General features: G+C 45.4%; 1 protein-coding gene across 1 annotated transcript; it reads right to left on the reverse strand.

Annotated features, from left to right (window-relative positions):
- Positions 1-12,582: 12,582 nt before the first annotated feature.
- Positions 12,583-16,894, reverse strand: LOC109786682 (uncharacterized). The gene is made up of 2 exons (XM_020345255.3): positions 16,677-16,894; positions 12,583-14,623 (listed from the first exon to the last, which is right to left on the reverse strand). Exons 1-2 carry the CDS (start codon positions 16,890-16,892, stop codon positions 13,253-13,255), a joined length of 1,587 nt encoding a protein of 528 aa, XP_020200844.3. The 5' UTR covers positions 16,893-16,894; the 3' UTR covers positions 12,583-13,252.
- Positions 16,895-26,454: the final 9,560 nt, after the last annotated feature.

The following is a 26,454-nucleotide window of genomic DNA, read 5'->3' on the forward strand; positions in this document are numbered from 1 at the left end:
GCGTTTTTCATTGACACGCAGGTCATACAATAAATTAAGACAACTCCTATGGCTCCTGCCGGTTGTCATACTCATCGACATGCAAGTCGTGATTCCTATTACAAGAACATGATCAATCTCATACATCACATATATATAATTCATCACATCCTTTTGGCCATATCACATCACATAGCATACCCTGCAAAAACAAGTTAGACGTCCTCTAATTGTTGTTGCATGTTTTACGTGGCTGCTATGGGTTTCTAGCAAGAACGTTTCTTACCTACGCAAAAGCCACAACGGTGATATGCCAATTGCTATTTACCCTTCGTAAGGACCCTCTTCATCGAATCTGATCCGACTAAAGTGGGAGAGACAGACACCCGCTAGCCACCTTATGCATCAAGTGCATGTTAGTCGGTGGAACCTGTCTCACGTAAGAGTACGTGTAAGGTCGGTCCGGGCCGCTTCATCCCACAATGCCGCCGAATAAAGATAAGACTGGTAACGGTAAGCAAATTGAACAAATCATCGCCCACAACTACTTTGTGTTCTACTCGTGCATAGAATCTACGCATAGACCTAACTCATGATGCCACTGTTGGGTAACGTAGCATTAATTCAAAATTTTCCTACGTGTCACCAAGATCAATCTAGGAGATGCTAGCAACGAGAGAGAGGGAGTGCATCTTCATACCCTTGAAGATCGCTAAGCGGAAGCGTTACAAGAACGCGGTTGATGGAGTCGTACTCGCAGCGATTCAAATCGCGGAAGATCCGATCTAGCGCCGAACGGACGGCGCCTCCGCGTTCAACACACGTACAGCCCGGGGACGTCTCCTCCTTCTTGATCCAGCAAGGGGAGAGGAGAATTTGAGGGAGAACTCCAGCAGCACGACGGCGTGGTGGAAATGGAGTTCGTGGTTCTCCGGCGGAGCTTCGCTAAGCACTACGGAGGAGGAGGAGGAGGTGTATGAGGAGGGAGGGCTGCGCCAGGGAAGAGGTTCGGCTGCCCTCCCACCCCTCCACTATATATAGGGGCAAGGGGAGAGGGGGATGCGCCCTAGGGTTTCCCCTAGGGGCGGCGGCCAAGCAGATTGGATCTCCCTAGGGAAAATCCTAGGGAGACTTGCCCCCAAAGCCAAGCAGGTGGAGGTTTGCCTCCCAAGCCAGGTGGAGGCGCCCCACCTCCCCAAGTAACGTGGGAAAGGGTGTGGGGGGCACACCACCCCTTAGTGGGCTGGTTTGCCCCTTCCCCTTTGGCTCATGAGGCCCTCCAACACTTGCCGGGGCTCCCGAAACACCTTTCGGTCATGCTGGCCATAGCCTGGTACCCCCGGAACACTTCCAGACTCCAATACCCTTCGTCCTATATATCGATCTTCCCCGCCGGACCATTCCGGAGCTCCTCGTCATTTCCGTGATCTCATCCGGGACTCCGAACAACCTTCGGTAACCATATACTATTTCCCATAACAACTCTAGCGTCACCGAACCTTAAGTGTGTAGACCCTACGGGTTCGGGAACCATGCAGACATGAACGAGACACCTCTCCGGCCAATAACCAATAGCGGGATCTGGATACCCATATTGGCTCCCACATGTTCCACGATGATCTCATCGGATGAACCACGATGTCGGGGATTCAATCAATCCCGTATACAATTCCCTTTGTCCATCGGTATGTTACTTGCCCGAGATTCGATCGTCGGTATCCCAATACCTCGTTCAATCTCGTTACCGGCAAGTCTCTTTACTCGTTCCGTAACGCATGATCCCGTGGCTAACTCCTTAGTCACATTGAGCTCATTATGATGATGCATTACCGAGTGGGCCCAAAGATACCTCTCCGTCATACGGAGTGACAAATCCCAATCTCGATTCGTGTGAACCCAACAGACACTTTCGGAGATACCTGTAGTGCACCTTTATAGCCACCCAGTTACGTTGTGATGTTTGGTACACCCAAAGCATTCCTACGGTATCCGGGAGTTGCACAATCTCATGGTCTAAGGAAATGATACTTGACATTAGAAAAGCTCTTAGCAAACGAACTACACGATCTTGTGCTATGCTTAGGACTGGGTCTTGTCCATCACATCATTCTCCTAATGATGTGATCCCGTTATCAATAACATCCAATGTGTCAGGAAACCATAACCATCTATTGATCAACGAGCTAGTCAACTAGAGGCTTACTAGGGACATGTTGTGGTCTATGTATTCACACATGTATTACGGTTTCCAGTTAATACAATTATAGCATGAACAATAGACAATTATCATGAACAAGGAAATACAATAATAACCATTTTATTATTGCTTCTAGGGCATATTTCCAACACACCAAGGACCACATCAAGGCCATTAGGGAGCATATTGTTGACACAAGATTTTGGCACGGTCAAGAACTTAATTAATATGGCCTCAAATGGAGAGGTGATTTGCATAAAAAAGTTTTGTATTGTCGATATGAACATCTTTGAAGTTTGGGCCATCGCCATCTGATCTCATCTCGAAGGCCGAAGTTGTGTTTGAAATACTGAGATTTTGTATTCAGAACACTATTCGGTTCATTACGCCCCCAAGATCGCCTCGTATGGAAAAACGATCTACACGGATTGTCTTCATCTCGTCGAAACGATCGATTTTCATATAAAAATTGTTCCAATCCGAGTTCGTATACAAAAGTTAGAGCCATCGGAATGCAGGTCTGTTAAGAGACAGAAAATGGCGCGCCTCACAAGACGCCATGTCTGATGGGTAGCGCGAGTATAGCCTGTTTTGCGCGAGGTAGCGCGAATAGTAGCCTGTTTTGCACGAGCGATTTGACACTCAAGATGACCTCTGATGAAAAAATGTTCAACATGAAAATTGTTCGTCTCATCAAAACGGTCAAGACTGCTTTTGGACTCGTTTTCATCCGAGGTCGTTTACCACCACAAAAAAGACCCGCAAGGTGCAGCCAGTTTAAACCGAACAGTTTTGGAAAGTTTGGATAAAACCAATCCGAATTTGACTAGGGTTTTGGACGTGAATCCACGCCTTTTCCTTGCATGGGAAGTCCACCCGCCTCTTATATACCTAAGGGGTGACGGCCAATTGAACAACACACAATCGAACAAATCATCTACCACTTTTTATCTTTTATCTTTTCTCCTTAACCCTAGTTCTTCTTCTTCCTCGTTCTTCGTCTATTCTTCTTGTTGCAGGGCGGCGAACCTCGAGGCCCTAGGGGCGTTCAGGTCGACCTAGGGCAGCCCATAGCCGCCGCGCGCCCTGACGGGGTCTCTCCCGGGCGTGTGGGGTTTCGGGTTCTCAAAAGCACCCGCCGGATTGCCTGCGTACCGCTCTTCCGGCCGGGTCTCCTTCGACGTGAGCTGCGGTGCATCACCCCCGGCGTCGAGGGTACACGGTGAAGTGTTCGTGTGCGAACACACTTTTTGGCGACTCCGCTAGGGATCGAAGCTTTGAACGGTCTCCAGCCCGTTCTTGCTACAAAGAGATCGTCATCTAGGGTTTGCAATCTACAAAGGTAATATGAATACCCAATTCCCTACTGTAGATGCAAATAATTCATATAGTGTTACTAGATCGTTCAATGAGTATACTCTATCGTCCAGCCCGTTGTTCAATCATGCATCTAATTACGTGCATAGGCCGATTCAAAGTAATTTACATGCTTCAACTTTTTATGATACTAGTAACATGCACCATATGTATCCCAACTCTCATGCATCGGCAACCCCACAAATCGTTATGCCGATGAACAACATGGTGAGTTTGGTTAATAAATTTGAAACACCTCATGTTAGGATTTCCAATGCCATGCAAGAAAGTGTTTCACCCTTTTATTCATCGGCAAGTAATGTGCAATATACTAATCCAACCATGCCGATGAACGAGATAATTGGCCATGCTACTACTAGTTATTCGGCCAGTTATTCCCAACTGTCATATGCTACACCTCATGACAATAATTTTTCAGCACCATACACAACTGTAGATGTTCATAATCCGGCTTCCGACCTTCCTGGTCATAGCCGAATGAATGTAAATTTTACAGGAGCGGTTGTCCCCAATATTGTAGAAGATGAGGTAGTGGTGGCTGCATTGAAGAGTTTAGCCCAAAATAAGATGATTAGTGCTCTTTGCCTTGAACAACATGAAAAGGGGTTATTTCCTGATTATGCCGTAATAAAAGTTAGAGTTTTGCAAGAAGATGAATCTTTGCCAATTGATAAAATTGGCGAGCAAAAATATGGTTTTACAACAATGCATATGCCTTCACCTAGTACTACATCATATTATACACCCCCTACACTATTGCAAAATTTCGGCAACACCCGTGTGTCATTGCCGAAAGAATCTAAAAGCATTGTGGGGCAATCGTATCCGGAGTGGGCTGAAATTGAGAAAAAGCTTAAAGACAACTTTGTCGCTCGCCGCCAGAAACAAATAGAAAAATAATTGGCTCAGATAAAAGAAGCTTCGCCAATTGGTAGTATCAATGAAAAGAAGGATGATTTGGAACTTGAAAGTGCTTCGGTTGAAAAAGCCGAATCAAGTAGTATATATTCTGAATCCATAAAATCCAAAGAGGCAAGCATTATTGAGAAAGGGCATGGCAAGCATAGCAAAACAACCATGCTTGATTTTTCTGAAGTTAATGGAACCTACTTCCTGCCCTATGAGTTCTGTGCCGTAGAAATTGACAAGCCTCAAGGACAAGAGCAAGTAGCCAAACAAAGTTCGGCTGATAAAGATCTTCAAGGTAATGATGCACGGAATAAATAAAAATATGATGAAGAGGCGTTGGGGAGCCACCCAAAGATGAAGCTAGATATTGTTCAAGCCACACCACCATCATGCTCTCCCAACATATTTGAAGAGGTATGTTTAGCAAGTAATTTACCTATTTTCAGATTTGGTCAAAAGTTTATTGTTGATGCATCCATCAGAAAAAATCCTCTTAAGTAATTTTGAAAGACCAATGAAGAAGGGTAATTTACTTGTTAGCAATAAAATTGTTATGGAACATATCGGTCAACCCATTGCGCCATTTATAAAGACCGATAATGACTTATTGTTACAGCCAAAGCTTTCCCATTGCTTTATCTAAAGTTCATATCTAGTTTGGTAGCTTTGCTTATTTCGTACTTGGCTTGCACTTGGTCTCAACTGAGACATGTATGTTCTAAATATCTTCGTTTCAGAAATTTAAAGCCAAGGTTAAATTCTATTGAGAAAACCGATTCTAATATAAAATCTTATCCAAAGACATCGGAGATAGAGTGGAAAACACAATGCATAGCCGAATGGGGAGATTCCAAATCTGAACCATTCGTTTGCTTATCTCCAAAGCCGTTCACACAGCAAGATCGGCTAGAAAACAAGAAGTATACCTTCAATTCAAGCATGTGTGATCAAATATTTGATTTGTTGCTGGAAAATAATTACATTACAATTCTTGATCACCATGTTAAGCCATCAATCCAAGGACGAATGTATTGTAAGTTGCATGATTCATCCAAGCATAATTTTGAGGATTGCAACATGTTTCGTCAAATAGTTAAATCGGCCATTGAAAAAGGACGATTGAAGTTTGTTGAAACACCAAGAGATGACCAGTCTATTCCGATTGGTCCCGATGGCAAAAAGTTTTTACATCGGCTGCTTCAAGCCGATCCATTTAAAGAGAAGGTAAAAACTGCATGTGATGGGATCAAGCTTTCAAGTAAAGAAGTTGTTGAAGAGTATAATGAACATAATCTTGAGGGCGAGAATTCCATCGAAGATACAATGGAGACACCAAGGACTGGGGGGCAGCAAGCAAATCCAATGGTCGATGGAAGTAAACCAAAAGAAAACAAAGGCCCAAATAAGCGCAAGTGTAAGAGATCAAAAATCACCTCCGTTGGACTATTGGATAAATATCGAAAGAAGAGTGAAGAGAAGAATGCTTATCGGCCAAATCATGCAAAGAAATCAAGATCGCCCCCAAGGCGCAAATATGAGGATCGGTATTGGCAAAGTGAGAATTTTAATGCAACATATGCATATCCTTATTTTGGGCCGCCAATGCCAATGCCGTGGATGCCTCCCTATGCTCATTTAAATCCATATTCATCATGGGACAGGTATGATACAAGGGCACATTCTTCATCTTATTTTAGACCATCTCACCAATACTATGTAGCTCCAAGAAGATCAACATTTGAACAATCACATGTTAAAGATCATTTCAATCATAAGGAATCGGTTCAGAGCTCAAGGAAGAAGAAAGAGGTGGTCAAACAAGTTTACCGTGTTAAAAGAGATGGTCGTAAGTGTGCAACTTCAGATTTGATCTCAAATGAAAAAGACCCAATTAATGTGTTGACATTGGCTACTAAAGACAATGAGACAAAGCAACCAATTATTGAGAGTCGAAGTGCCAAATCTGAAGAAAAGAAATTGAGAGTGCACAAGGCCAAAAAGGAATTGCCATTGGTCAAAACAGAATCACAGCCGAGATGCCTGCTCGGCTTATCGTATTGGCAAAAGAAAAAATTACAAAAACTTAGTGCACAATAACTTGAAGAAAGGAACATGGCATGGGTTCCCTAAGGAAGTGCTCAAAATAAGAATTATGTGCAAGCTTCCATTACAAGAAGTGCGGCAAAGGTGAAGAAGAAAAATAGTGAAAACTATGAAGAACCAAGCCGAAGATTTCAACATCTTTGGTCTACACATTATCCATATTCTTCAACTATGCCATTAACGCCTATGTCATGGAATTCGTCATCAGGTATGATTGGTAACCCTCAATGGGCTTATTTTAATCCATGGATGCAATATAATTTCTTACGTCATGAAAGGGTATTACCAAGTCACTATACATTTGATTAGCTACAAGTTTGTTGCTAATCCAAAGGGCCGAAATACTTGATTTGTCATTTCATTTGTTTATTTCGGCTATATGTGCTTTGAATGAAGTTTACATGGTAATGGCCGATATTTATCTATCGTCCTAAGAGTATGTCAATGCATGGCCGGTGTAGTATTCTAACATCGTCCTTAGTTTGATTGAAGAGCGAGACAAGGTACGTGCTCATGGAAATTTATATGTATGCCTATATTACGATTGATGGAGTTGAGACATCATGACCGATGTCATTGAATATATGCTGCATAGACCAATTCATAGCTGCAGAATTGGTTAGTGGGCTTATACTTTGTTTGGATATGATTTGGCTTATGCATATTTGAGATCTATATATAAAAGGCCAAATCATAGCTGATTTTATTACTGAATATCGGATTAATGTCGTGCATAATATTGATATTAGCCTTGTCTCTCTAGTACTATGGAGATTATGTTTTGATGGTTCAATTCATAGCAATGGCCAAAGTGTTGGTGTTATTTATATATCTCTTTATGGTACTATTTTTGAAGCCTCGTGCCGCTTAGAATATTTTTATGCACGATTAATCAAGGCCGAATATGCATTGTTATTCGGATTGACTCTTTTACTTGCTATAGGTTCTATACATATTGAGGTTTTCGGTGATTCGTTATGAGTAGTGCAACAAATATCCAAGGGTTATCAATGTTTTGACGAATCACTTATAGTTTATCTTAGGGTATGTCTAGATGCAAAATTTACCTTGGGCTGCATTAAAATTGTTCATATATTTAGACATGACAATTGGAGAGAGTTGGCATAGCAAGCATCCGGCTACCATGTCCGTCATGGTGTATTGCACATCTATCAATAGCCAATGCTTATTTTTGCCAACATAGGTAAGGCCGAATTGGAGCTCACCACCTCGGCCACTAATGAAACTTTTATGCAGGCAAAACAAGGATTGGAGGAAGTTCATTCTTGATTGTTTGCAAAATCCTAGCGAAAGGGTGAATAATATGGTTCGGAGGATGGCTTTGAGATACATATCGATGGAACCTTGTCATCGGATTGTTATATAAGTTGAGAAGTTTTCACCCAAGTTGCATCGAGAGGTTCAAATAAGCAACGACCGATATATGACTATCGTCCTAAGCAAAGACATGGCCGATAAATAACTATCGCCCTTAGCATAAACATGGCCGATACATAATTATCGCCCTGAGAAATATAAATGGCCGATGGAGTGTTGACATCGTCCTTAGAACAAATACATTGCAAATTATTTTTCGGCACGCAAGTTTTGCCGAAAAACAGGATGGTATCTGTTGACACCAGATTTTGGCACGGTCAAGAACTTAATTAATATGGTCTCAAATAGAGAAGTGATCTACATAATTTTTTTGTATTTCGATATGAACATCTTTGAAGTTTGGGCCATCATCATCCGATCTCATCTCGAAGGCCGAAGTTGTGTTTGGAATACTGAGATTTTGTATTCAGAACACTATTCGGCTCATTACGCCCCCAAGATCTCCTCGTATGGAAAAATGATCTACACGGATTGTCTTCGTCTCGTCGAAACGATCGATTATGATATAAAAATCGTTCCAATCCGAGTTCGTATGCAAAAGTTAGAGCTATCGGAACGCAGCTCTGTCAAGAGGCAGAAAATGGCGCGCCCCACAAGACGCCACGTCTGATGGGTAGCGCGAGTATGGCCTGTTTTGCGCGAGATATCGCGAATAATAGCCTGTTTTGCACGAGCGATTTGACCCTTAATATGACCTCTGATCAAAAAACGTTCAACATGAAAGTTGTTCGTCTCATCGAAGCGGTCAAGATTACTTTTGGGCTCGTTTCCATCCGAGGTTGTTTACCACCACAAAAAAACCCACAAGGTGCAGCCAGTTTAAACCGAACAGTTTTGGAAAGTTCGGATAAAACCATTCCGAATTTGACTAGGGTTTTAGACGTGAATCTAAGCCTTTTCCTTGCACGGAAAGTCCAGCCGCCTCTTATATACCTAAGGGGTGATGGCCGATTGAACAACACACAATCGAACAAATCATCTACCATTTTTTATCTTTTATCTTTTCTCCTTAACCCTAGTTCTTCTTCTTCCTCGTTCTTCGTCTGTTCTTCTTGTTGCAGGGCGGCGAACCTCGAGGCCCTAGGGGCGATCAGGTCGACCTAGGGCAGCCCATAGCCGTCGCGCGCCCTGACGGGGTCCCTCCCTGGCGTGTGGGGTTTCGGGTTCTCAAAAGCACCCGCCGGATTGCCTGCGTACCGCGCTTCCGGCCGGGTCTCCTTCGACGTGAGCTGAGATGCATCACCCCCGGCATCGAGGATACACGGTGACGTGTTCGTGTGCGAACACACATGCCCCCTGTGCACGGCACCCAATATTTGTTCAATAGCCCTTTGCCGTTGAGTACATGTATATTAAAAAATCATTTCTATCATACAATCACATATATGTGGTATATTAAGATCATATTTGATAACTGAAGTTGCATATCTATTACTATACTAATACACATACCCTCTAAAAATACCACGTTAATTCGGGAAAATTCAAAAAAGTACAATTTAGTATAGTTATAACGGCTAGATTGACACAGGCGCACTATCCCCACATTCCAGCTAGTGGGTCTAGGTTATAACATCTGAGATTTACAGAAAAAGTATTATAATAATCCTTGCCCTAAGAAAAACCGAGTGCCCTCAGAAGTTGTGTGTAGAGTAGAATGAGATGATGTTGGCTCATTATAATTTTTTTAAATAACATCGCACGTTATAATTTTCGAAAATTCTATCACATCATCAAGGGTATCCATTCGTCGTATCCCTTGTACTACTTCATTAGATCTTCCTAATTTGATCGATAGTTACGGTAATCCTAGATGTGCGGGGTTGTTACGGGGAAGAGCAGTGCCACTTCGTTAATAATCCCCCTCCACCCCAATTTCAGTGTGGGTCATATCCGCTAACTAATCATAGTCATTGTATTTTGATTCTAAATAAAACGGAATCACTAAAAATCTGACGTCAACTTTTTAGTTGTTGGGAGCGAACGCGTCCATAGCTCGATATCTTCACCGATACCCCCACTCTCACCACCGTATCTCGAATCCTCGGGCGTTTTGGTGGCTGCCCTCGCCGCCATCATGGAGGCCATTCCCCAGCTCGATATCTTCACCGATGCCGCACAGGTGGCGGAGGTGTTGCCACTCGCACCACGAACTCGGTCGGAGGTTTATGAGCAATGAGAGGGCGCGCTCGGTTGGTGGCACGGTGAGGCGAAAGGTAGAGCGTGACGAGGCGGAGCAGGAAGCCCTTGAAGGTGTGCAACGTCGGGAGGGTGGCAGAGAGCATGGGGGAGACGAGGTCGTGGTGGCACAAGGTATCATGGGTCACCAGCAAAAGAAGGTGGCTAGAAGTAAGGAAGGGCGGTGGCCAGCACAGAGGAGATGAGATCATGGCAGCTGGGGTAGTGAGGGTCGTGGAGCCGAGGAAGGGCGGTTGTGGGAAGCTCGCGAGGAAGACGGAGACGACCTCGTCCGAGCGGCATGGGGCAATCACACCGTTGTGTTCCTCGGTTTCATGGAGACGATGGCCACCACACCGCTGCGTTTCTCATGTTGCTCATGGCCAATGCCACAGTACCCGCTGCTTCCTCCCTCCTTTGCGCGCACAAGAAATGCATTGGTCTAGTTGGTGCAGAGGACCAGTAGCACAACGGGCGAGATGTGATATTCTTCACGGAGTTTGTTATAGCATGCCTCCTGAATGTAATTTTTTTTGCAGATGTTCAGTTATATTGTCTTGTTGAACTTTCTTTTAGATGTTCAGTTCTGAAAAATTGAGCAGTCTTGTTTTGAAAGTGCATGTAAATTAGAACTTTATATTTGCCCCTTCTGAATGTGATTTTTGCCGAGGAACAGCCTTTGTCCTATTTGATAGGCCTGGCAAAAATGGTGGAATGATGGAAACTAACATGGCAATTGCTTTCATATTAGGGTGTATCAACTAATTTAGAAGAGGGTGGTGGGTACCATGGTTAATTCTGGGTTCAGGGCAAAAAATGACAACTAAGTTGAATATGCGTGGTAACTCTCTTACAGCGAGGTTGGGGGGCTAGACATTTTTGCAATTAGCTATTTTCATGAAAAAATATGCTAACTAAATGGGAACCATATGGCAATTTGTTTTACATGTGGTATGGCAACTACTTTGTAGATGTGCCATGGTAATTTTTTTAGACACCGAAATTCAAAAGTTTTCGTTATTAACAACCTAAAAATTTGCCATGGCAAAATGGAGCATGCCAAGTTTTTAAACTTTGCATCTTCTTTTTTAATACTATACCACAACAATTTAGGATCCAGGAGTCTGTAAGTAGATGAGAACTAGGAGTAGTTACTACTTACTGGTCATGTTCGTATTATTTTTGCATAGACAAAATTCTTAAACAAAACATGGCAATTTTAATGAATAAACCCATGGAAAATTTTGATACAAATCTCCCATGCCAAATTTTGTTCAAAATTTCTGTGTTTGCACTGTTCATTCTGTTTTTCCATGGCAGTTTTCATATACTTTTTACATCTGCCATGACAATTTTGTTCGTAACCTGCGTTTTTTTCACGTATACGGCAAATTTCTCATAGGAAACATGGAAATTGTTATTGAAATATCATGTAAAATTTTAATACAAACTCACAATGTCAATTATTTTTTCATAATTTTTTCTTCTGTTCATTCTATTTAAACGTACTGTCAAATTGCCTGCAAAGCTTCAACTGTATACATGAAAAGGTTCAATCGGCATTTGAGAAAGCATCAATCGGGCACAACGAAAAGGAAAAAGCTTCAACCGTTTGCATGAAAAGCTTCAATTGTATGTGTGAATAGTTTGAGCCGGTGACCAACAATTTTAAAAGCTATAGGGTGAGCCGACGACGCACACGACGACTTTTGCGATGGGAGACGGCGAGCGCGGGCGTCGCTGGGTGGCTGAGGGCGAGGTGAAGGTGGCAACCGGTCATGGTGAGGGAGAGGAGGAACTGAGAGGAGGTGAGGATCGCCCGCAGAGGACCGAGGAGATGGCCGAAATTTGGCGGCGGTTTTGCGACGGGAGACGACGAGCATGGGCGGCCCGGGTGGCCGGCAAGCGCGTGCGAGCGTGGGCGGCCAAGGCCGAGTGCGAGGCGGCCGGCGAGCACGGTAGCCCCTCCATTTGTTTTCCCAACCGCGTGTGTGGGGTGGAGGAAGACATCCATCTATTCCGTGGGCTAATCAAAGCCAATCATGCACGAGATCTAACGATAGGCAACCGACCGGGCCGGCGCCTATCACTACACTACAATTTATGGACGATTCAAGCTAAGTCAAGTAAACTAAATAAAATTTGCTTGATTAGTTATTTTCTAAATTGTTTGGATTGCTTATCACATGTGTCACGGCCACAATGTTTTTTAAAAAAGTAAAACCTGCTTCATATACATCTACAAGTGAAGTCTGTTTTAAACCCCGAGGTTGTAGAGCGCGACGTAAATGAACCTCCACGTCTAAATCCCTGAAGTCTATACCCTATACTAATCGTTCCCGATCAATTTAAACCCTACACTGATCCAATACCTGTTTGGAAGGATAATCCTGACCGGGATCGGTCGTTTCTCTCACTGCCCATACGGGCCTATATGTTTTTTTTTCGAGGGTACGCCAATGGCGTACCATATTTTTATAGAAGGCGGAAAGAAATATTTACAAGATACCAAGCCGAGATGCGAACATCTGGTTGGTAGGGACCCCACACCCACACCAACAAGAGCGCACTAAGTCACTCTCTCACAAAAGGATCTAAACCTCCTACACCAAAGCCAGCTATCCTTCAATCCTTCACCTCGAGCAACACCTGGTCAGCCAACTGCGGTGGTGACCTGTGTTCGTGCAATCTATGAAACACCCAGGCGTTCCGTTGCTTCCACAACGACCAAGCAGTCGCAATCATGTAGGAATCGAAACCACGCTTAATTCTGTCTGTGAAGTTTCTTCTCTTGCCGAGCCACCATTCTGTGAAAGACTCTGTCTGAGTGGGCGGTAGAATGTTGATGTGCAAGGCCTCGAAGCAGCCAAACTTCTTGAGCGTACGGGCATTGGGTAAGGATATGGTCCATGTTATCTTCCTCCTGCAAGCATGTGTAACAAGGTGAAGGATCGTCTTATAGCCCATTCCTTGCCCTCCAGTCCGAAGTCCACAAACGATATTGCACTGTAAGCCAAGCGAAGATTTTGCCTACATGTCATATTTTATCTTCTTCTTGAATCTCCCCGTCTCGCACCACGGTAGAGGCTTAGCATGAGGAGGCGCGCATAGCTAATGTGGCACCATCTGTAGTAGTTTGCTTCGCACCTGCTCGTCCCTCACGGCCATTTCCCTGACTTCGTCGACCGTGAACGGCGGCGGCATCGTGCATGGCTCGTCCACGGCCACGTATTTCTCCCTGGACTCCATCATGAACTCTCTCTCGCGGCCGCGCCTGGGGCAGGCCATGGACTCGAGGCTGACCTCCACGGCCTTCTCCGGCACGGCGGGCTTGTACCGGAGCAGGGCGCTGTACCGCGTCAACACGCTCAGCATGTACTCATACACGTAGTCCATGCCCATCTCCTCCCTCGTGAACCCGCTACCTTCCCCGCCCATGCGCCGCGCCTGCGCCGGGTGGGCGTTGCCCCAGTCGACGGCGAACTTGACGGCACGGCACTTGTTGGCCGGGTCGATGGGCCAGTAGTGCTTGCCGGCGACGAGCCCCCGCGAGAAGAAGTCCCTGAAGGGCGTGTCAATGGCGAGCATCGGCGAGTCGCACGCGAGGATGTACTTCTCGCTGACCGACCACGTGTGCCCCTGCACGTAGATCTTGTACCTGTGCCGGCACTGCTTCGCCACGTCCGAGTCCCGGAACCCGTTCCGGCCGGCGGCGTCCCAGTCCTGCTTGAACAGCCGCGCGTTCCACTCCTTGCCGGCGGCGGAGTCGTTGTTGCACCGGAACAGGTCCTGTCGCACCTCCGACACGTCGCGGTTGCCCTTCCAGAACGCGTAGGGCTCCCTCTCGGGCCACGGGAGGCGCGCGTTCTCCCGGACGAGCTCCTCCATGAGCGGCGCCCACGGGCGGACGTTCACCTCCGGCCAGCCCCAGAAGGACCAGTCGGGGAAGAGGACGGCCAGCTCCCGCGACTCCTCCTTGCAGTACCGGAAGAGCGGCGGCGCGGCGGACGGCGAAGGGTAGTCGGCGGCGAGCACCCTGGGCGAGTCCAAGGTGCTGAACATGATGTCGACGTCCGGGACGCGGCCCGGGTAGCGGGCGAGCAGCTGCAGGATGCCCCACTGCGTGAAGACGTCCCGGGTCTGGAACGACTCGCGGTACTTCTCCACGTAGGCGCGCCCGCCCACCACCACCAGCCGGAACTGGGCGTGGGGCTGGGCGCGCTCCACCGCGTCCCGCGTGATCCCCGTCGCGCGCCACGGCTCCATGTCCGTGTGGATGTGGCGGAAGTAGTCCGGGCACCAAGGCGGCCGCACGCCGGGATAGTACCGCCGTTTGCTAGATGATGAGGACGGTGCCGTTGTCGACGACGACGTGTCGGTGTCGTTGCTGCAGCTCAATGGTATGGGTATCAGCGGCGCTGTCGATGAGTGGCCGCGTCCGTGCTGACTGAACCCAGTGCCCGCCGGCGAGAACGTGTAGTACTGTTGGATTGTGATCATGAATGCGTCGATGTACACAAAAGCTAATCAGTACTGATATTTTAATTTGACACAATCATCAAAATATATCTTTTACGCTTATACTATGTACACGAAGACTTTTTTGTTAGAAATATGATCTAGTGTTATACTCACGTGTAAGTTTCGCGAAGAAATGGCTTACATGGTCTTATGTGCCGAGAAAAATAAAATCAGTTTCTATATAAAAGTTACTATTCAGATTTTTTGAAGTTGCAATATATATTTTTTGCACGATGAAGAATATCTAGGTCATTTCTTCGCGAAACTTCATATGTGAGTAGAACACTCGACCATATTTACCACAAACAAGTTTTAAGGTAATTTGACTTTTTAAACAAAAATCCATATAAGGTGCACCTAGACTATATCACACCGTTTTTTTGGGGCTAGTGATGTAAACAAATGTCTAGTCGAGTTACTTCTTGTATACCAGTAAATCTTATTTCAAAATAAAACACCGATCAAATTTTATTTTATATTATTTTTAACCTTGGTATTATTAAATTCAAGTGGATTTATTTGCGTCCCACGAATCAAATTTGAATATGTTTGCTTTGACCATTTCCTTTAGCTAGTTGGCCATTTATAAGCATTAGGAGCATTTCCTCGCGCTTCTCTATCCCAAAGTCAAGGTTGATGTAGGATTGTTCTTTTTTATATAGAAAAGATAGCCATAAATAAATTCATAAACACGATTATTTCAATCCTTGTTTTTTGGATGGGTTGCACATTCTGAAAACCATAGGTGCACTATTATATGTGCAACACTAAATCTAGTAGTAGAAGAAAAGTGTAATTAGAGCTGTTTCTTTTTCTTTGCGAGGGTGTAATTAGAGCTGTTGCATAATCAAAAAGATTGTAGTTGCACAAAAATAGTAAGTGCAACTGCAAGTCAGATGTAGTTGCACAAAAATAGTAACTGCAACTCCAAGTTAGACTTGTTCACCTCAACCCGATTAGCCGTTTTATTGAACGGTGTTCCCTTTCATCACTCGACAGCGGGGACTTTCACATTTCAAATATTATACGTTTAGTTCTAATATTACAAATATGCAATTTGGGTATGTGTAATTGTCATGTTTTACCTTTAATATTGCACATATCGTAGTCGCCTAGCCCAAAGTCAATCACTCAATCCATACTATAGGGATATATTTCTTGTCCATCAACCTAGTGTGAATTTCTTAGTTTTGGCGAGAAACTGTCTTGTTTGACTAGATATATACACCAATCAAATTACGAGATAACCAGGTCATGATTTTCTTTAGTGCTTGCTTTTTATTACTCTTGTCTTTCTAGCACCCGCAAACGTCTCACTGCACCCTCCTTACTTGGCATATATCTGTCTTTCACTGTTGTCTTACTTTGATATCTCACTCTTTCACCTCCGGCCGTTCTTTCATTCACCTTTTCCTCCTCCTTCCTCATTCCTTGACTGTGATTAATTAACTCTAGTGTTTTGTGAATGTGTAGTAGTACGGTAAACATGGATAGAAGATCTTGGTCATGAGAATGATATTGTACGTGTCCCAAGTTTGTGACAAAGACCGTTCACTGTGATTAACTCTAGTGGCACGTACGTGACTTGATTATGCGTTTAGCGGAGTCATACTAACTAGAGATCTACGCAAGGGTGATTTGAATACTACAATTAGGCCAGGAATAATGTCTAGCTAGCTACTAGCACACGTACTTTAGGGATAACTACTCGTATAAGAGTATATATGTTTGCAATGTACTACTATAATTTTTCTAAGATTGATAGTTCTTTGTAATTTCTTCCAAGAGCTTGTGCCTACATATACTTTGTTGTTATCATTCCCAATAATCACTAGTGGATGACTTGTATTAATTGAGTTCATGCATGATTAGAAGTACTTAGAACAGGTCATCGCTCGTTGTGCACTTGTGCAAGCATTCGCAAGGAGGAAACGACACGAATTGACTTACAAATTTTAGTTTTAGGGGAAACCTGAACTAATTGAACTTCTTTGATTAGCGTAGGTATACTTACAGCTGCGTCGAGTTGGATCCATTTGGTCCCCAATAGCAAAGCAAGAAGCACAAAGATGGCCATGGCCACTCCAACGCGGCCCCTTGCCGTCGTCGTCCAGCACGGCTTGGTGTGCATCGCCGCCAGATCTTTGTCGACGATCTCATCCCCAGCTGGAGAAGGCAGAGGCACCATCGACGCCCTTTCCTCATCGGCTGCTGGAGAGCAACCCTTCATCCAACTATATTTTTTGTCGGATGGTAAGAGGAAGGTCAATGAAGCTGTTAAGAATGATCACTACTCTCTGCCCACATATATAGTGGCTGGTTGCTCCAGTACCTAGTTATACATGGCACCGGAGACATGTTGACCCAAAGCACATGGACTTCACGGGCTTATCTGGATCGTTGGCTTGGAGAGTCGTGCTAGCTTCAGTTTTGCATTTACAACTTGTACATTGTATCTTCTCCGTCTATCTCACATGAGTCGCCACTGTTTGCCTCCCCCACACCGCACACGGGAAGGTTTTTCCAGTGCGCGAGCGCTTGTGGCATGCCTGGTGTATCCGATCTTGGTGCACCCGCCTGAAAGTCAAAAGAAAATCTAAATGTAAATCAGCACGTAGGCACAACATATATCTACCATGTTGCAAAAATTTAATTCAAAATTTGAAACATATCTTGAGAACAAAAAAGAATAATCTCTCAATGAATAGTAGCTAATATAAATTGTGCTGCCAATTCGGCCCGGGCCCGCTTATGGCACTTGGTTATAGTGTCGCACCGAGTCTCAAGTAAACAAAAAAAAACATACTTACTGGAATTCAAGAACAATTCATACTACTTTCCGTGTGCACTTATTGAGAATAACAAATCTATCTATACCTTCAACACAATGCAGAAATACCAAGATCACACAAGATGCATAATAGTGCAACCATGTACAATTTGATAAGTTCCTGAACACCGTCGTTGATGCTACAAATCTCATGTTCATAAGTATAACGCATGGTAAAGTAGGTCCCTTTCTTGAACATGTTACACAAGACGAGTGAATTGCAAAAAACACCGACATTGAAGGCTAGGGTTGCAGAAACCACAATTCTACGGATTTGTGCCAAAACCACTAATTCTAAGCCTAATTTTTTTGCAAAAAAACAATAGTCGTCCAATTGGCGCAATTTAAGCTCGTTTATGACAGATGGGACCCGCTGGACAGGGTGACGTGGCACGAATAACGGTTCGCAAATAGACAAAACAGCATAGACTAAATTGTAAAAATGTAAAAGAGGATAAGGTCATCTTATCCTTCAAAAAGAAAAGGAAGAGGATAAGGTCGCGACGCTCAAAATCTTACAGGAGAGTGCCATGAGCCACGAGTAGAGCTCTGCCATTGCCGTTGGACCATGTGAAGCTCCGCCGCCAGCCGGAATCGGACGTAATCCGTCGCGCCGCCGCATACCCGCTTCCTCCCGGCCTCGCAAGCCGCGCCGCCACCAACCGTCGTCGCCGTTGACTGACGTCCGAGATGGTGGAGCTCGAGCGCACCGGCGTGCGGGCCGAGGCCACCCGGCCACGAGCAGTAGCTCCACCGCCCCTCCCCATGTGCCGTCGAAGCAGAGGCAACTCCCTGCGCCGGCCAAGCAGCAGCAACTCCCTGCGCCGGCCGAGCCGCAGCTCCACTGCGTCTCCCTGCGCTGGCCGGAGCAGAGGCAGCTCCCCTGCGCCGGCCGAGCACCCCCCCGTCCCCCCGTCCCCGTGCGCTGGCTGGCCGAGTTCAACCTCGCGAACGGCGGCGCCCCTGCCCATGGACTTCTGGAGCCGCGTGATCCGGCGTGGAGGACCCGATTGCTTTTTTCCAGGGGTCTTTTTGCAAAACAAAATTGTATCATGATGTAATTGTTTTTTCTTTTTTGCCACATCACCCTGTCTAGCGGGACCCTCCTGTCATAATCATGCTCAAAACGGCCTAAACTGGCGACTAGTATTTTTTGCAAAAAATTAGGCTTAGAATTAGTGGTTTTGGGCACAAATCCGTAGAATTGTGGTTTCTGCAACCCTAGCCTTCAATGTCGATGTTTTTTGCAATTCACTCTACACAAGACTACACACATAATGCAACTTCCTTGCACTAGCTAGTTTTCAATTAGTGTGATGTTCCTCCAATAGCCGAATAAGGAACTTTTGTCTCAAGCTAATCAACAGCAAGAACGGAAATTTGGAGGAAAAGGGAGATAAAAGAAACACAAACTTTAGTGGTGAATCAAAAGTGCTAATAGCCAGGCTCTACTACCAGTTGTACGAAAGAAAGAACTATGAAACGGAAACATTTATCCAAGATTGTTTAGGCACCGAGTGGATTCAACCATTTGACCTCTTTGGTTTACATACCTTGTTGCCTCTATTATCCATGTGGAATCTGGAAATCGCGGACGTACAATCGTCGTAGTAAAGTATTATCTTCTTTCTTCCCTCTTCTTTAGTGTTTCTCTTATGATTAGAGAACAATACTATCATGTGCACCATGGATACACTAACTCTCATGTATAGATGTGCTCATGCTCTCTTCATGCAACGTTTCCCCTCCTCACATATGCTAATGCATTGGCTCTAATTATAGTGTCCTATGGTGTTCACCACATGGCATATATGGGAAGCTATCTTAAATAGAATCCAAAGTGTCCAACGATGTTCACATGTATGCCTATTTATAGTGCACGATGAGTTCCAATGGTTGCAACTTCTCCGATCAACAGGCTCTCGGTAGACTGTTGCAACAGTTCAACATGCAACACAAAAGTTCATGTAGGTTTCTACCCGCCAAATTAAGCCAAAAACTATTGGCTATAAGCGCTATTTAATTACATGCATGCAAAGCAATTACTGCCCCAAGTAATTTTCACGTGGGACATTTCAGGCTAGTCAGTGTGAGGAGTAAGTCAGACTAGTCTCATGCATATGACACTAGTCTATATTACTACCTTCAGGGCTCTTTTGATACAAAGGAATTTCATATGATTTTTTGAGGATTTGGATCCTTAGGATTTTTTTCCTACGACAGTCAATTGTTTCTTAGGAAAATAACACAAATATTCAATCAATTAAACCCATTAACGGTGGCACGGCGTCCGCTCGGCTATGCCACCGCACAGATTTTACTGTCGCAGGTATCTACCTAGATAACACCTCCCCCAGTAAATTATTGCCTTATTTTCATAGCCCAGCACGCGACCTCCCTCTCTCGTTTCTCACTCCCCATCGAGGGTTGCCGCCGCCCCTCCGTCGTTCGCCACCGCTGCCGCCCCATCGCTCCTCCGGCGTTGGCCACCGCAAGAAGGCTCGCTTCTCCGACGGATCTTCTAGTCTTGGTGGTTTCCTTGTAGCAAGGTGCGTTGCTGCGCCTCCCAACGGCCCGACAGCAAGGTGGCGGCAAGAGCTAGAAGGCGGCGGCGCCACGAGGTCTCGTCCCAAGGGAGCCGCAGTACGACAAGCACAACCCAGACGATGTCGATGTGGTCGTCGGCGCCTCCTCCGCCACGGGATTGAATGGGCTGGTGGACAGGCGCGCGACTCTACGCCCTCCTCGGTCGAGGGTTGGATGGAGCCCTCGGCTGCGTGGGAACAACCATCGGCAGACGCGACCCCGACGACTGTGCTCGTGGTGCTCGCTCTGATCCCACCCGTGCTTCCACAGGTGTACCAGCTCCTCTCTGTATATTCTTTGATTTTTTTTCTGTTCAGTTCATCTTTCATGGTTAATTCTTTGCAACAATTTGATAAGATGCTGAAATCAAAGGTGTGGCCTCTATTTGATGAGCAGAACACAAGGAGGAGTATGGGTCTGCATGTACATATAAGAAGAAGATGGCTTGAGGTGATTTGTGTATGTTTTCAGTTGCGTCGACGAAGAGATCTTCGTCAAAGACCTCAAGAAGGGCGCCGTCTCCATAAATACTAGCTCTCTCCGCCACTCGATTTGTCTCGTGTGGGTCTCCTGAACACTTTGGAGCCATTACCTGACATTATATACTTATACTAAACCATGTTATGGTGTAAAGGTCTCTGGACAAACAGGTGCAAGGAGGGCTTTGTTTGCTGCAGCACAAGACAATAGCCAATAGCCAATAGATGTTTATATGGCAGATGTTTAAACTGCCAAGGATTGGGTTATATTAGTCAATAGAGTACTGAACATGTTGGGTTGTTGCCAGTTGTTGTAACCTACTTACCTACATCAGATGATGTGAGTCTTCTTTTGGCCTGCAAACCATAGTCATTATAGCTTTGCTCCAGTTTGCCAATTTATAGCTGAATATGAGCCATTTACTTGCTGGAAGTGGTCACATATGGAGTAATGTTTAGTGGCAGGGTGAAGTAATGGTACTAGCATTTATATTACTGAACGTACAGTACATACTTTGTGTTATTTTGCATGCTCTCTATGTGTTCTCGGTATGGCGGGGGATGCTTGGTGATGACTCCTTAAATGCTCTGAGTAATAATTGAGAATACATGGACAATGTCAAATTGAAGCATGATATCTGTATGTCATATTTACTCCAGAAAAACTTTTTTTCTCATTCTTTTTACATAGTCGTAATGATTTATTTATGCTGCAGTGTTACTTATGCCATTTGGATTTGGACAACATGCCGCAGTGTTACTTCGATCTCTGGACGGCTGGTGGCCGCCGTAATTAGAATCGCTAGGGGTAATGTAGTTGCAATGCAGTATCTATGCGTGGGCACCGGATGGAGTTGCAACAGCCGTTGTCAAAAGTTGGATGTTTTGGAGCTGCCATGTTCTAATTAATTAATTAATCATCTTTTGTGGTGCTATTAGTTCTGATCCTGGGTTAGGAGGATTTATAATATTCTTAATCATGTTTGCATGCATTGACCCAGTTCGTCCGTTGATTGATTACTAGACTCCGAACTCCATCGCTTATTTTGCTAACTGAGAAACGTATGACTGTAATTTTGCATGCATACATCATGCTATTTGCTTATAATTTATATATGAAGATTAAGTGTCTTTTTGGCAAGGAGATGATGAAAAGAAAAAATATAGGCTGGCCAAATGGAGTGTGGTTTGTAGGCCGAAAGACCAGGGCGGCCTCGGTATTCATGACCTGCAGGTCAAGAATGAGGCCCTACTTAGTAAATGGTTGTTCAAACTTCTTATTGAGGATGGTGTTTGGCAAACCATGCTGCGCAATAAGTATATAGGCCAAAAGGCAGTGTCTCAGGTCTATTGGAAACCTGGAGACTCACACTTTTGGGCCGGCCTAATGGCGGCAAAGAAACGTCTCTTTCGCTTTGGGTCTTTCGCGATAAAGGACGGGTCAGAGATTCGTTTTTGGGAAGACATCTGGCTAGGCAATGCTAGCCTCGGAGAACAATACCCAGCCTTATACAACATTGCACGCGATAAGAATAATACTATTGCGCAAGTGCTCAGCTCATCCCCGCCAAATATTTCGTTCAGGCGGGATTTGATTGGCACCCGACTTATGTCATGGAATAATCTATTGTCCCGTCTGGATTCCATTATCCTGACACAAGGTCGTGATGTGTTTCGCTGGAACCTTAATACATCGGGGTCTTTCACAGTAGACTCTATGTATCGTGCACTCACGCATTCTGAGGGACCAGTGAGTAATAACAAAAAAATTTGGAAAGCGAAGGTACCACTTAAAGTCAAAATATTCATGTGGTATCTCCGTAGGGGAGTTGTGCTAACAAAAGACAACCTCGCACGACGCAACTGGTCGGGAAGTAAGAAGTGTTGTTTTTGTACTCATGACGAGACAATTAAACACCTCTTTTTTCACTGTAAGTTTGCGCGTTCTACGTGGTCAGCCATTCAAATAGCGTCAAATTTGTATCCGCCCACAAGTGTTGCCAATATTTTTGGTCATTGGCTGGACGGTATTTCAAATGCATACAAAACGCTAATAAGGGTGGGAGGGTATTACTTACTATGGTCGCTTTGGCTATGTAGAAATGATGTTTTTTTTAATGACAAAACTGTTTCTCCTTTGCAGGTTATTTTTCGTGGTACGCACTCGCTTCGTACGTGGTGTACGCTACAACGGAGTGAATTGCGAAAAACCACCATATTGAAGTGTAGGTTTGCAGGAAAGACTCTTCTACGAATTTGTGCCAGAAAACACTGATTTTAGTCCTAATCTTTTGCAAAAAACACTGATCAACCGTTTTATGCATTTTAACCTGGATTATGACATGTGGGGCCCTGATATTTTTGCATAGTCACCCTTCGGGTAAAAGTACAAAACGCAATCAGCTCCTTGTCGACGGCCTGCAGCAGAGGCATCGACGCTCATGGTCCTCGCCGCCGGCCATGGCCACACCGTCCAGAGGGGGGGAAGAGGTTGGCTCATCGGCGTTGGTCGGTGGTGGGACAAGCACCAGAGGATGAGGCGGTGGCTGGTTCATGCACGCGGCAGCGCTGCTGGCTTGGAGTCGCCATGCGCTTGGTACCGTCGGCCACCGCGCGCTCACCGTCGAGGTCGCTGCTTGTTGCAGCTTGCGCGCCGCCGTCGCTGCTTGTGCCGAGCTGCGCGGCGCTGTTGGTGAATTTGGGCTGCCCAGAGAGCAGAGCAGCAGCACGCCGGCCATGGCTGATGGGTCTCGTCACCGGGAATGGGAGCAGAGAGCACGGCCGCGGCACAAGCGCATCCTCAAGGCGCAGGCGAGCCTGCTCTTGCTGGCGCGGACGCCGAGCAAGGGCGCCAGAGGTTGAGCCCGAGGCGCGGCGCGCAACCCGCGCGGCGGCGGTGGACGCGAAGCCCCTGCTGAACTTGGCGGCGAGGAGGGCGCTTGCGTCTGCTCCGGCAGGTCGCCGCACCGGGCGGTCGCGTAGACGAGCCCTGTTGCCGCCTCCCGCTGCGGCTCGCCGCGGAGTAACGCGCGGTCCGGGTGGCCTACCTGGAGCAGCTGCCCCGACCACCACTCCGCCTCTAGCGCGCCGACCAGACTACCTCCTATCGCTGCCACCCACGTCCTGTGCCACCACATGCCAGATCCGGCCGGGTCCGATGTTCCCCGCCTCCACAACCCACATCCAAGGACGGCCTGCGCCAGGATCCGGCGGGCCCAGTCTCCACGACGCCTCGTCCCTCCTCCTTCCCGTCAAGGCGGGTCGAGCTGCGCGTCGGGGTCGTAGCTGGGAAGGGAGGTGGCGGCGCTGGGAGGGCGGGGGCGCGCCGGGAGGGAGGTGGCGGCGCGCCGGGAGGGAGGTGGCGGCGCGTCGGGAGGGAGGTGGCGGCGCTGGGAGGCGGGGGCGCGCCGGAGGGAGGTGGAGGAGCAGGGAGAGGGTAGTTTTTTAGGGGAGAATTTTTTTAGGGAGGGGAGGACGTTTTGGCAAAAAGACCGTTAGCCACATCAGCAAATGGTGGGCTCCATCTGTCATAATCGTCATCAAATGGGCTAAAGCCATCAACTAGTGTTTTCTGCAAAAGATTAGGCTAAGAATCAGTGTTTTCGGGCACAAATTCGTAGAAGAGTCTTTTCTGCAAACCTACGCTTCAATGTGGTGGTTTTTTGCAATTCACTCGCTACAACGAGCAGAGTACCAACCGCTATTCAAGGCGGTGTGTACGCTGTTGGAGCAGGTGGCTACGGAGGTTTTTACCCAACATGGATGGCAGCATAATCTCCAGCTCGGTCCACCATCTCTTTCGACATAGGCATAGTGTCGGTCTATGGACTCTACTGTTGCCGAATTGTCGGTCTTTTATATTTCTGTTTATCTGACTACTGGTGTTTGGCTGTGTGCATCCTAGTTATGCAGAGGCCGGGTGATACTCTTAATGCTTTGTATCACTTTGATGCTACATTTTGAGATAATAAAGGCGCCCTTTATCGAAAAAAAGTGTCCTTTTTTACCTAAAATTTACTTGAATATTTAACTGAGAATTACGTCATAGTGTGTCATGCCTATCTTATTCCATCCACATGATCCATGGACCACATATATAGTTCTCAATCCAAGGAGAGTCCCAAAACTAATCATTTGTGTCTTGAATAACCAAATGTACTTTTTTGTTCTAATCTTGAAACCTTTGCTAATGTAATAATATTTGTGTCACGGTAGTCTTTGCAGCTGTAGTGACTACAATGTAACAGAAGCAAAAGCCTCCATTGATTGTTGCAGGAGATCTAGAAAGCGGAGCATTGGGGCACTCTGATTCTTAAGAAGCTCCATGCACGTATTAAGGCCAGTAAATTCAATTTGTTTTTCATCCGACTTCTCTGTGGTATGTTGTCCTTATTCGATGTGTTATTCAGGTATGTGTTGTTAACGCTCCTACTTTTGGGAGAATCGGAAAAAATAAGCTTTGTAAGTTATGTCATATTTCCATGTTTTGGTATGAGATTTAGATATATTGTTTCTCCGGTTGCATATTCATTATATTTCTTTCTCCTATAATTGGCGTGCTTGTTACACAAGTCTGAATTCCTAAAGGTTCAGGAGGATTTCAATGTTGCTAAAGAAAGATACAAGGATCAGTGCCTTAACATTGTTGAAGGACAATCGGACACAATACGCTTTTAACTTGTCATTTCCTTACTGACTAAACCTGACTACATGACTAAGCGAGGGTAGGGTGTGGTCACTGGTTTCTGTATTTTTGTTGTTCGAACAAGGACAGTGGAAGGAGCTGTTGTCCGATAGGCAAACCTAAGTGACGATACTGAATCTCGAGATAGGATACACGAGCTTGCAGGGGTTGTGTTTGAGTGTGTGGAGCAAACTTCTAGCCAACATACCTGAGTAAATGATGTTTATGGTTCCATGTTTTAATGTATAAGACTTGATATGTTTCATCTTCCAACAATTCTAAAACAGGCCTTCTGCAACTCGATACAAGCCGCTGACAGTAGTTAGTTTTGAGAATATTATTGATTGTTGTATGATTATTATTCTCGTTATGGCACATATTTTTTATTGAATTACTACAAGCTGCTCTATAATATTTCTGCTCCCAAGGTGTGCAATTCACCAACAGGACAGAGACCATGCAACCTGGAACAAGATGTAAGAGCATATCCGACTTTACTGACCAGGTGACTAGCGCCTCCTTCTCTCTTCCCCTCCCTCTCGGCATGCTGCACCTCCATCTTATTGGAAGTAAGCTTTGATTTAGTGAGAGAACAATTAATGATGTACCTCCATCTGCCTTAAGGCCGAAGACTATTTGTGATTAGTGGCAAGCATTCAGTTGTAGCGGTGAGTCCGTTATGTATGTTTATACATGACAGGTGTTTGGGCATGAGTCAATTAGTTGTAGTAGCACTTAGCGCTAAGCGTGACGTGGCTATTGTCATCGTAGTGTATTTGTTGTCGCTATTTACAGCAGAACTACAATACAAAGAGGACATGGTTGCTATTCTAAAGGTAATTGCTGTATTTATGCATGATTACATCATATTGTAACTACATTCCTTAAATCCATGATCTGTGCTCTGCTCCGTTGAATACATGATTTGGAATCAGATAAATTTTACTCATATGATGTAATTTGTGTAAAAGAAATCTGTGCAGATAAAGTCAGGAACCGTGTTGCCCGTGTAATGTTAAGTTCTTCTGTCAATTTTCTCTTACTTCAACAGAAAGATGGACGTGATGCACAATGTCATGTACTTCGAATTCTGACATAACCCATGTGTCATGATGGTACGCTTCCTTTTTTGTCTTTTCTGCAATAATCTCACTCTTTGAGATTTTAGCCGATAGGGAATAGATTGAGATCCTCTGGTCTTGCCTGGAGATGT

The sequence above is a fragment of the Aegilops tauschii genome, chromosome 7 (genome assembly GCF_002575655.3).
Source record: "Aegilops tauschii subsp. strangulata cultivar AL8/78 chromosome 7, Aet v6.0, whole genome shotgun sequence".
In the NCBI taxonomy this organism is placed as follows: domain Eukaryota; kingdom Viridiplantae; phylum Streptophyta; class Magnoliopsida; order Poales; family Poaceae; genus Aegilops; species Aegilops tauschii.